General features: G+C 42.3%; 2 protein-coding genes across 3 annotated transcripts in view; one reads left to right on the forward strand and one right to left on the reverse strand.

Annotated features, from left to right (window-relative positions):
* Positions 1-12,703, reverse strand: part of LOC131202956 (serine/threonine-protein phosphatase 2A 55 kDa regulatory subunit B gamma isoform) — a 47,131-nt gene that overhangs the window by 23,278 nt on the left and 11,150 nt on the right. The window contains exon 2 of one of the 2 annotated variants that reach the window (XM_058192679.1): positions 7,066-7,160. The exons of the other annotated variant lie outside the window; for it this stretch is intronic. Coding sequence (XP_058048662.1) covers positions 7,066-7,132 — 67 coding nt within the window. The 5' untranslated portion in view covers positions 7,133-7,160. The remainder of the gene's footprint in view (positions 1-7,065; positions 7,161-12,703) is intronic. 2 annotated transcript variants of the gene reach the window in all.
* The window catches only part of LOC131203518 (atherin-like), a 41,318-nt gene that overhangs the window by 15,674 nt on the left and 12,941 nt on the right, over positions 1-12,703 (forward strand). The window lies entirely within an intron of this gene.

The raw sequence follows: 12,703 nt of genomic DNA on the forward strand, positions 1-12,703 counted from the left end.
GAGCGCGGGGATCCTGCAACGGTTGTAGGTGTTTAAAACGGTCATAAGTCCTGTTTTGAGAACGTTGAACGGTCACTGAACAAACTGTCGTAAGTCGAGGACCACCTGTACTTCAGCGGCGTAGTCATTGTTAAAGCAGGAAAACAAGTCAACGCAGCGAACAAAGCCAGCGGTTTAAAATCACACCGTCCGTCATAGCAGATGCGGTCTGGCAATTGCAATGAAAATCAGATTTTAGGAAACTTAAGAGATTCCTTTAAAGTGGGTGCTAAATAAGGAATTGTGATTACATCAATTGGATTTTTTTCCAGTTTGATTTGGAAATACCCTGTTTTCCCCAAAATAAGATCTATCCTGAAAATAAGCCCTAGCATGTTTTTTTTTACACATGTGCATAAGACCTAACCCCACCCCCCCAAAAAATAAGCCCTATTAAGTGCGTGTGCAGCCCCCTGCCCATCCATTCTGTCTGGTCGCTCGTGGTGCCACTGACATGAGGTAAGGCAAGGGATGATGGTGGAGCTGCCCCAACCACAGTGGTGGGTTTCTACCGGTTCGCCCCGGTTCGTGTGAACCTGTAGTGGCAGCAGCAGGAGGCTCTGCCCACCTGCCTATCATCAGGGACCACATATGTGCAGAAGCACCATGCATGCGCGGAAGCACCGATTTCGTGTCCCGCTCCCCCTCCGACAACCGGGTCTAGGAAGTCCGTATCAAGCGGAGCAACGAAGCCTCTGCAGCTTTGCCAAATTCCTTCCAGGTTTCTCAGGGCAGGCAGGAGTCCAAGCTGTGACTTCAGCAAACTAGATGAGACTTTGCTTGCTCAAAGTTGGAACGCCAAAAGCAGGTCCTTTATATAGGCTGTGGGGTGTGGCTCCATGACTCAGCATTTATCCAGGCCTGCCCCTCCCTTCCTTCTGCTGGTGTCGCCTCTCAGATCTTCGGAAGCGAGGATCCTCCCACTGTGAATTCTCTTCCGCTGGATCTGCTGTCGGTAATTCCAGCATGTGGCTGGCTCCCTGCTCACACGCTGTAGGAGTGAGGTTTGTTTGTTCATTCCTGACATCCTGTCCGGGCATGGGGTCAGGGCCGGGGGCTGGAGGCATGACAGGCCGTTCATCTTCATTATCAGACTCGGAGTCTGATAGCAGGCCCAGGAAGTGACGGCAGGGGCCCAGCTGAGGAGAGGAGGGAGGACGAGGCACAACAGCCATGCAGGAGCTCACAGTTCCAAACCGGTAGCGAAGGTAAGTGAAACCCACTACTGTCCACACACCCCGCACTGGCTTACCTCGGGGTCCACACAGCCAGGCCATTCACGCCCGACAACTGCCTCGTGGCCGCGGCATTGCTGTGTCGCTCAGCCTCCTTCTCCATTGCGGCTGCGAGCAAGCAGGCAGCCACGTGGGGTCCTGCTGGACAAGGTTGCCAGAGCCACCGCCGCGATGCAAAGCAGGTGTCAGGGCGTGGGTAGCCTGGATGCGGGGGCCCTAAAGTAAGCCGGTGCAGGGTGCATGGGGCAGCTCCACCCTTTGTCTCGTGGCAACACCACCGGCACACCACATAGCCTCCTGCCCCAGCATGGAGCAAACAAAAGAAGTTGGTCTTCCATACATGGGGAAAAAATTAAGACATCCCCCACAAATAAGCCCTAGTGCTCAAAAGAAAATAAGACTGGGTCTTATTTTCGGGAAAACATGGGTAATGGACTTTCTGCTACTGTCTCTTTGTCGAGATAGTCCTTCCCTTTCTTACGTCTTAGGTTAAATCTACTGACCAATGTCTTCACATCTGAGGACAATAAGAGACAAGTCATAAACTATTAACTAATTAAACCTGTTTCATCACCTGATTTGAGGTTACCTGCCAAAAAACCGAATACAGGGTAGTAGCCCTTGACTTACGACCACAATCGAGCCCAAAATTTCTGTGGCTAAGGGAGTTCACTGGTTCAGTGAGTTTTGGCCCCGTTTTACGACCTTTCTAGCCACTGCTGTTAAGGGAATCGCTGCATAGTAACCCGATTGTTAAGCAAAGCCGGCTTCCCCATTGACTTTGCTTGACAGGAGGTCGCCCAAGAGAATCGCGTGACTCCGGGACACTGCAACCGTCATAAATGCGAGCCAGTTGCCGAGCGTTCTGAATTTTGATTGCGGAGAGGGTCATAAATGTGGAAAAACGGTCATAAGTCCCTTTTTCTTTTTAGATCCGTTGTAATTCCAAATGGTCCCTAAATTGAAGATGGTAAACCAAGCACTGCCTGTAATTACAGGGATTGATTATCAATTCCTATCCTTATTGGTAACCTTTCTTATACTTGATAGGCAAGTATAGGAACTTACTTTCACATCATGTATCGTATGTACGTGTGTATTATATTCATGTAATATAATACACGTGTATTATATTCACATGTAATATAAATATCCCACCCTCCCTGGCTTCTGTCCATTCAGATATAATATAATATAATATTATATTATATCTGTTACCATATGCCTCCCACCGACCCGTACGCTCTCACAGAGAGGGACTTCTCAGGGTGCCGTCCACAATAAATAAAGGTATGGACAAAAAATACCTGACCTTCGGACATTCCGTCGCGAACTGAAGACATATCTTTTTATTTGCGCGGGGCTGGCTTAAATTGAATTTTATTAAATTTTAATTTCTTATTAACTAATTTTAAATGGGGTTTTTAGTTCATTGTATACTTTTCAGGCCAATTTTAAAATAAGTTTTTTAATTGCATTTTAAATTGTATATTGTACTATCTGTTTTATTTTGCCTGTACACCGCCCTGAGTCCTTCGGGAGAAGGGCGGTATAAAAATCAAATAAATAAATAAATAAATAAATAAATAAATAAATAAATAAATAAATAAATAAATAAATAAATAATGTAATGTAATGTAATGTAATGTAATGTAATGTAATGTAGTATAGTATAGTACAGTACAGTACAGTACAGTACAGTACAGTACAGTACAGTACAGTATAGTATAGTATAATACAATACAATACAATACAATACAATACAATACAATATAATATAATATGATATAATATAAGGGGCGTGCATAAGAGCACCAGTGTGCCTACCATTCCTGTCCTAATGTTCCCTTTGGTTGTATTCATTTTGTGTGGTTATTTCATGCTCATACTTATATATATTGTTGTGTTTGACAAAATAAATAAATAAAAATATATAATATAATATAATATAATATAATATAATATAATATAATATAATATAATATAATATAATATAATATAATATAATATAATATAATATAATATAATATATAATATAAACAATTTTAAAATAAGTTTTTAATTGCATTTTAAATTGTATATTGTACTATCTGTTTTATTTTGCCTGTACACCGCCCTGAGTCCTTCGGGAGAAGGGCGGTATAAAAATCAAATAAATAAATAAATAAATAAATAAATAAATAAATAAATAAATAAATAAATAAATAAATAAATAATGTAATGTAATGTAATGTAATGTAATGTAATGTAGTATAGTACAGTACAGTATAGTATAGTACAGTACAGTACAGTACAATATAGTATAGTATAATACAATACAATACAATACAATACAATACAATACAATACAATACAATACAATACAATACAATACAATACAATATAATATAATATGATATAATATAAGGGGCGTGCATAAGAGCACCAGTGTGCCTACCGTTCCTGTCCTAATGTTCCCTTTGGTTGTATTCATTTTGTGTGGTTATTTCATGCTTATACTTATATATATTGTTGTGTTTGACAAAATAAATAAATAAAAAAATATAATATAATAATATAATATAATATAATATAATATAATATAATATAATATAATATAATATAATATAATATAATATAATATAATATAATATAATATAATATAATATAATATAATATAATATAATATATCAGAGCTGGAAGGGACCTTGGAGGCCTTCTAGTCTAACCCCCTGCTTAGATAGGAAACCCTACACCACTTCAGACAAATCTCTTCTTAAAAACTTCCAGTGTTAGAGCATTCACAACTTCTGGAGGCAAGTCGTTCCATGAATGAATTGTTCTCACTGTCAGGAAATTTCTCCTCAGTTCTAAGTTGCTTCTCTCCTTGATGAGTTTCCACCCATTGCTTCTTGTCTTGCTTTGGAGAATAGCTTGACTACCTCTTTTTTGGGGGACGTGCATGTCCCAAAGATGCGTTTTCAAGAGCCATCTGGACTTGGGCTCATCTTGTGAAATGTGAAGTCTACAACTCATCTCCTCACCTCCTGCCTACTCGCAATGCCGTGAAGGCCTTTGCAAAGCAAATTTTCAAGAAATGTGAAGTCTATAAATCACCCTCGAGTAGCATATGAATAACAGAGTTGGAAGGGACCTTGGAGGTCTTCTAGTCCAACCCCTTGCTCGAGCAGGAAAGCTTATCCCATTCCGGACAAATGGTTGTCCAATTTTTGTCTTAAAAAGCTCCAAGGTTGGAGTACTCACAACTTCTGGAGGTAAGTCGTTCCACCGATTAATTGTTCTGTTAGGACATTTCATCTTAATTCTAGATAACTACCATATTTTTCAGAGTATAAGACGCACCTTTCCTCCCCCCCTAAAAGAGGGTGAAAATTTGGGTGCGTCTTATACATCGAATGTAGCCCCACCCACCCGCCGGCCCCCAACCGTTGGTCTCTGCCTCCCAGCAATTTACCTCCTTGCAGCAAACAGAAAACAGCCCCTTTCAGCTTCAGCACAGCCTGATTAGCACAAGCAACTGATTGTCGGTTGGATCAGCCTCCCGACCCTCAGCTGTTTCAGGTTGAAGGGATTGCCATGGCCTATTGCTGCGCGGGCCTCCGCTGTTTGCTGCAAGGAGGAAAGTTGCTGGGAGGCAGATTTTTTTTTTTCTTGTGCTAATCAGGCTGAATGTGCTGAAAACAAAAATGAAACTAAAAGCAGGCTGTTTGCTGCAAGGAGGAAAATTGTTGGGACGCAGAGACAGATTTTTTTTCTTCTTTCCCTCCCCCAAAAAAAGGTAAGTGTGTCTTTTAATCTGGAGCGTTTTATACTCCGAAAAATACAGTATGCATTGTATCACTCACTACTCGTGTTAAATAATAAGCAATAGTAGTAAGCCTATTGTGATCAGATATTTAAATCGATGTTTACATTGCAAAGTTTTCTCCAGTTTTCTGATTTTTTAACAAAGCAAAACAAAAACACCAGGTTTCAATGAGAATAATTATAATTATAACGGATATTAAGCTGTTTTCATAACGATTTTCCTGAACTGCTAACAAAATCAGAGGTAATCCCTTATACATACACAACTTCCCCAATAGGGCTAAAGAAAAAAATCTTATCAGAATTTTGAATGTGAAACTTAATAATTCTAAGCAATTTCCATTTTTCTAAGCTAACACAACCATTTTTGATGTTTGAGTGCTTGAAATGAAATTCTATTTTTTCTTTTTTTTCTTTTTTTTAATTAAAAAAGTTTTACAACAATTAAATTTTTTTCCCTCCCATCCCCCCTCCCCCCTCCCTCCAAAACCCCCCTCCCCTCCCCCGAAATTCTATTTTTTTCTTGTTTCAAACTAAACTATTTTCCTTCCAAATCCTAAGAAACTTTTAGGTGGGAATACAGTCCAGGATAACCTGTGCAGTTTCTCAATGCATTTCCATGCTACATTTGAGGCTTTCCCAAGTTTTATCTCTACACCAGCATTTCTCCATGTTTAGACGTTGGACTTCAACTCCCAGAATTCCCCAGCCATCATGGAGATGGCTGCAGGGCTGGCTAGGGAATTCTGGGAGTTGAAGTCCATCCACACATTGTAAAGTTGCTAAGTTAGATAAACACTGCTCTAGGCCCGATAAAAGGCCTGGGATGTGATGAGATTCAGCCCACTTAATAACTACTATGAGAAAGATCTTGCATTAAGTCTGGATGAGAAGACTTTCAATGCCGAGAAAATTCTCCTCAGGACAAATTTGACATTTGGTACAAATATAACTGGGCTATCACTGGAAAACAAAAACGTTGTTTTTTTGAAGTGCAGAAATACATATCTATGGAATTAAAACAGAATTAAGTGAGGGGCATTTGTAGAAACAACTTACCACGGCCAGCTTGCCACTAGACACCTCGCCATGGCCAACTGACCACCGGACAACCCACCTCAGGACAATTCAACACTTTGATTTCATTATTTAAAAATCATTAAAACTCTTATTTTAATTCGTATCATTCACATGTCATTTTGTCCCTCCCTTAGCATCTTTTTCTTAAATGATTCTATTCCACCATTTCTTCGACATTAGCGTAAATCTTGTCCCTTAGCAAGCTGGCCATGATGAGTTAGTTGACTGTGGCGACTTCTCCTAGAGAGAGCCTTGAGACCTGTGTGTGGTCTACCTCAAATGCTCATTTATGTTTTCTCCATCTTGCTAGCTCAACAAGGGGAGGACGGGACTGTATGACCTCTGGTATGCCCTCAAGAGAATGGGGGAGGGGAAGGTCCTAGAACAGGCTCCCCTTGGACATGAGACAGACAACAATCAATAGACTAGAATAATAGAGTTGGAAGGGACCTTGGAGGTCTTCTAGTCCAACCCCCTGCTCAGGCTGGAGACCCCATAGTATTTCAGACAAATGGTTGTCCAATTTCTTCTTAAAAACTTCCAGTGTTGGAGCATTCACAACTTCTGGAGGCAAGTTGTTCCCACTGACTAATTATTCTCAATGTTAAGAAATTTCTCCTTAGTTCTAGGTTGCTTCTCTCCTTGATGAGTTTCCATCCATTGCTTCTTGACCTGCCTTCAGGGGCTTTGGAGAACAGGTGGACCCCCTCATCTTTGGGGCAACACCTGAGATATTGGAAGACTGCTATCATGTCAAACTCTCCTCCCCACCACTAGTCCTTCTTTTCATGAAACTGGATGTACCCAATTCCCGCCACCGTTCTTGATATGTTTCAGCCTCCGGTGCCCCTAATCATCTTCCCTGCGGTCCCTCCGCCCAGCGGCTGGACTCCTTCCCACTCACCTCCAGAAGTGCTCTCTTCAGCAGGGGGTGGAGATTCATTGGCATTGCAGTGGAAGGAAGCTCGCATGGCTGCCACCGCCCATGCTATGCCACTCCTGTGAAGAAAGAGAGGACCTCAATTTCCAGGGCTCCAAATCAGGACCTTTCACGGTCCAGGCACATCAAATGGCGCAACATCCCTCCAACCTAGGAAATGCCGATCTCCTTTTCTGGTAGAAAGGATGAGGAAAAGCTGCTTCACCTACGCGGTTCCAGGTAGTGTTCTAACCTAGGCTTCCCTTAAAAACCACGAAGCAGAGTCTCGGTCCCGACAAAGCCCCTTTTATTTACACAACTGTGACTTCCTTTCATTCAGAGTCCAAACAGTCTTTCAGAGGAATATTTATCAACACAAACCTTATCTCGCTTGGAAGGCTGCCAGGTAACTAGTTTCCAAACACAGGGCAAGGCAAGACTTGGCACAGAGTCTCTTAGAATCGCTGTTGTGGCTCTGGCCCCCGAGCCTGTCCTCATGGAGGAGAGTGACTCGGCGAGTGAGAGAGAAGAGCCAGCAAGGCCTCCCTCGCCAGGACCCTCCTCGCTGGCACCACCCCAAGTTCCAGCTGCAGGCCAGGAGGAGGAGCTGACAAGGCCTCCCTCTCCCGGACCCTCCTCTTCCTCCCTGGCAACGCCCCAAGTCCCAGCTCCTGACAATCAAGCCTGGATCGACCCGAGGCAGCGATGTAAAGATAAGAAGTGCGCAACAGAGGAAAAGGTGTGGCAGGCTCAGAGAGTGCTGAGTCACGGAGCCACACCCCATAGGGGATAAAAGCGGGTGGAGCTGCCGTTGGGCTTCATGACGGACAAAAAACTACCCAGCGTGTGTTGCAGCTCCGTCGATCGGGAGTTAAAGGCCTTTCTTTCCTGTAAGCTTGGCAATGGGCCTGGGACACGAGTGCTTTTATCTCTGTCCGAGATTAAGACTTCAGAACTTGGCAGGCCACTGCACGGTCACTGCCAAGCCTTGTGCTTCCTACAGAAGAATCAGGTCGGTGTCAATAAAAGGACTCGCGTTTCTCCGTGAAGTGAAGGGGGGACAGAACAGTCACGAACAGAACTTTCCACTTTTGAAACGAACCAATTGTTTCCTGCAAAAGCCCACTCCCTGTTCGCTCCTCTTTTGTTTCCTATGGGAGGGTCCAATCACCTCCAAGGCGTGGCTTTACTTCTGAGTCGACCCTGCTTTCTGAGTTGTGTTTCTTCTGGCAGCTCTGCGCATGCGCACACTGGGAACAGGCTCCAGCTGTTCCTCTGCCTCACTGCTGTCTAGCTCCCTCTCTGCTTCTGACACAGAGCTCTCGTTCGAGCTTTCCCAGCCCCCAGGACTGGCCCATGTTTCTCCCCAACCTCCTCACTGTCCGACTCTGCTGCCAGTTCCGTTGCCCACCTACGGGCTACAACAGGTACTAGGACCGGATGGCCATATCTCTTTGTATCCGCTGTGTAGTGTTGGGAGAAAGAAAGCAAAAGAGGGAAGGGCCATTTTCTACCCATGATGTGTTTCCATGATGTGAGTCTTCAATGACTCTCAGAAGGAGCGCTAATGACCAGATGACTGCAAAGAATAGAAATCCTTCCATTCCTCATCATTCATTCAGAACGGAAGAAGCTTCTTGGATGAGAAGCGAAACGTCTTCAAGGGAAAAACAAAATCCAGTTGCCTTTTGAAAAAGAACCTATAAGGTTACCTCAAAAAATATGAATATATATATGCAAATTCACCGCTAGTTTCGTGCTTCTTACCACAAGGAAACGAGTAAATACTTTGTGATCACGGTAGTAATAATTCAGGAATAAAACTGTGGAATGTTTTTCAAGGAAGGTTGAAAGACAGCTGGGATTTTATGAGTGTTACGCTTTGGGTTTTTATTCACTCACCCTCAGAGATTCACCAGGATTTTAAATCATCGTAATACTATTAATCTGAGTCAGAAAATTAGCAATGTTAACCTGTGCCAATTATGTGACAAAGGAATCTATGCCAAATGTATGACCACTTTTAGAATTATCCACTGAAACCTTAAAACGAGTCTGAAGTATATTTGACATTCCGACAAATGGAATAATCTGAAAAATGTATCAGAGTATTAAACAATATCCACACATTTCGGTACAAATTAGTCACTACCAATAAAGAACAAAATACAGTAATATATGTGCTCCTTCATCTACTCTGAGGTTCAAAATAGCCTTCATTGTCCAATAAATCCAGCCAATAATTCCAACATTATTAAACAGTCCTAGGCTGCATAAACAGAGGGATAGAATCAAGATCACGTGAAGTGTTAATACTACTTTATAAGGCCTTGGTAAGGCCACACTTGGAATCCTGCATCCAGTTTTGGTCGCCATGATATAAAAAAGATGTGGAGACTCTAGAAAGAATGCAGAGAAGAGCAATGAAGATGATTAGGGGACTGGAGGCTAAAATATATGAAGAACGGTTGCAGGAATTGGGTATGTCTAGTTTAATGAAAAGAAGGACTAGGGGTGACATGATAGCAGTGTTCCGATATCTCAGGGGCTGCCCCAAAGAAGAGGGACTCAAGCTATTCTCCGAAGCACCTGAAGGCAGGACAAGAAGTAACCTAAAACTAAGGAGAAATTTCCAGACAATGAGAACAATTGATCAGTGGAACAGCTTGCCTCTAGAAGTTCTGGATGCTCCAACACTGGAAGTTTTTAAAGAAGAGATTGGGCAACCATATGTCTGAAATGCTATAGGGTTTCCTGCCTGGGCAGAGGGTTGGACTAGAAGACCTCCAAGGTCCCTTCCCACTCTTGTTATTCTGTTAAATTATATTAAACAGAGTGAGAAAAAATGAGGACATCCATGAATCTGAGGTAGCATTCTAATTGGCGAGGAGAAAATTCCATCTGTGTAATAAATGATCTTAATTAAAAAATTGGGAGTATCATATTTTAATCCAATGACAAAATTTAAGGAAGAACTGATTTTATTTGTTTGTTTGTTTATTTATTATTTGTTTAGCAGAGTGATAGCGTTCGGGAAAGTACTGTTCTTGTGTCTAGTTGTTCTGGTGTGCAGTGCTCTATAGAATTGTTTTGAGGGTAGAAGTTGAAGCAATTTATGTCCAGGATGCGAGAGGTCTGTAAATATTTTCACAGCCCTCTTTTTGACTCGTGCAGTAGACAGGTCCTCAATGGAAGGCAGGTTGGTAGCCATTGTTTTTTTCTGCAGTTCTAATTAACAGTTTTTTCCCAAACGCCATCACTCTGCTAAACAAATAATTCCCTCAATACTGTCAAACTATTTACTAAGTCTGCACTACTATTAATCTTCTCATCGTTTCTACCACCCATCTCCTCCCACTTACGACTGTACGACTGTAACCTTGTTGCTGGTATCCTTACGATTTATATTGACTGTTTCCTAATATGATTTGATTGCTTATTTGTTCCTTATGACTATCGTTAAGTGTTGTACCTTAATGATTCTTGATGAAGGTATCTTTTCTTTTATGTACACCGAGAGCATATGCACCAAGGCCAATTCCTTGTGTGTCCAATCACACTTGGCCAATAAAAAATTCTATTCTATTTGTTTGTTTGTTTGTTTGCTTGTTTGTTTGCTTCCCGCCCCCTTTCACGGCATTGATGTTTCACCTGTTCCAAGCCTTTGGTTTAATGAGTCCCTTATTTGCATATCTTTATTTACTTGGTAAACGTCTGGATTATAGCAAAACAGGAACTACTAATGCCTTGCTATTAAAGGTGCCTTTTAGATTTTCCAGCCCAAATAAGAAAGAAGGAAAAATCAAAGGGTGAGGAATAAACTCCAGCCTGATGAGCCTCCAAAAGCAACTGAAAATTGAGGATCTAAAGGTACTCAAGAAATGCATTAGGCTAAGTGAGGATGAGTCACTTTCATTAAGTAGCCAGTCTGAACCATTAATGATGTAAGCTCTCTGAAGATAATAGACCTGGTCTCAGCCCTGAACATAGTTGCCCCTTTAATTAAGCATCAAGCAATAATTTAGTCAATCAGAACAGAGGTGGAAGGGACCTTGGAGGTCTTCTAGTCCAACCCCTTGCACAAGTAGGAGACCCTAAACCATTTCAATCAATCAATCAATCAATCAATCAATCAATCAATCAATCAATCAGAATAAAGCTGGAAGGGACCTTGGAGGTCTTCTAGTCCAATCCCCTGCTGAAGCAGGAGACCTTATACCAGTGGTGGGATTCAAATAATTTAACAACCGGTTCTCTGCCCTAATGACCCGCTGAGTAGGCGTGGCTCGGTGGTCATGTGACCGTGTGGGCGTGGCCAACTCAACGTTGCTCACGCCGATGAGCGCTTTGCTGTAGCTGTTACAATGTACTAAGGGTTAGCCAGAGAGGCAGTTTCTGCAAGCAGGGCAATAAAGATGAGGCTAGAAACACCACCAGAATGTTTCCTTCCTGCCTTCCTTACAGGATTAGCCCCGGAAAGTGGGAAATAAGATTTCTTCCAACAAATTGGTTCTCCGAACTGCTTAAAAAGTTAACAACCGGTTCTCCCGAATAGGTGCGAACCGGCTGAATCCCACCACTGCCTTATACCATTCCAGACAAATGGCTGTCCAGTCTCTTCCTAAAAACCACCAGTGATGAAGCACCCACAACAGAATAACAAGGTTAGAGGGGACCTTGGAAGTCTTCTAGTCTGTTCCAGCAGGAGACCCTATACGGTTTTAGACAATGGCTCTTCTTAAAAGTTCTCCAATGATGGAGAACCCATAGCTTCTGAAGGCAACTTCTTCTGTTCCACTGATTAATTGTCCTCACCCTTAGGAAGTTTCTCTTTAATTCCAGGTTGCTTCTCTCCTTGATTAGTTTCCATCTATTGCTTCTTGTCCTGCCTTCCGGTGCTTTGGAAAATAACTTGACCCCTCCCTCCATTCTTCAAGGATAAATCAGTTGCATTTAGGGGGATTATAGGAACGAAGGTCACATCTTTGAGAAGAATTTCACCCCTTGGGGGAAAAAAAGCCAACAATCTAAGGGTTTCATCCAAATTGGCTGCCGACTCAATGAACTCCATCTCTCCTTGAACTGGGTTGAACAATTGAGCATTATATTCATCCTGTCCCCTGGAATTAATGAGAAACTTCTTTCCTAATTAACCACCCAATTTCTCAACTTCTAAATTTACAATCTAATTAAGAAACAGGGAAGCTTCCTGCAGAGCTAATAAAAGCTAACGCGGAGGGGTGATTTCTGCAGAATCAACTCTTATGAAAGCTACTTACCGTATTTTTCGGAGCATAAGACGCACCTTAGTTTTTGGGGAGGAAAATAAGGAAAAAGCTGATTGGCAGGTGGATGGGCCTCCCGGAATACCCCCAATCAGCTGTTCCCAGAGGTGAATTTTAGCAACAGGTTCCTTGGTTGTGAGCTCTGTGGCTTCCTTTTTTTTTTTTCTGCCTCTGAAAGCCTCCGAAAGAGAGCTTCAGGAAAAAAAAGCCTCTGAAGCTCTGTTTGAGGGCTTTTTTTCTGAAGCTCTATTTGGGGGCTTTTTTTCTGAAACTCTGTTTGGGGGCTTTTTTCTGAAACTCTGTTTGGGAGCATCTTTTCTGAAGCTCTGTTTGGGGGC

The sequence above is a fragment of the Ahaetulla prasina genome, chromosome 8 (genome assembly GCF_028640845.1).
Source record: "Ahaetulla prasina isolate Xishuangbanna chromosome 8, ASM2864084v1, whole genome shotgun sequence".
NCBI classification, from domain to species: Eukaryota; Metazoa; Chordata; class Lepidosauria; order Squamata; family Colubridae; genus Ahaetulla; species Ahaetulla prasina.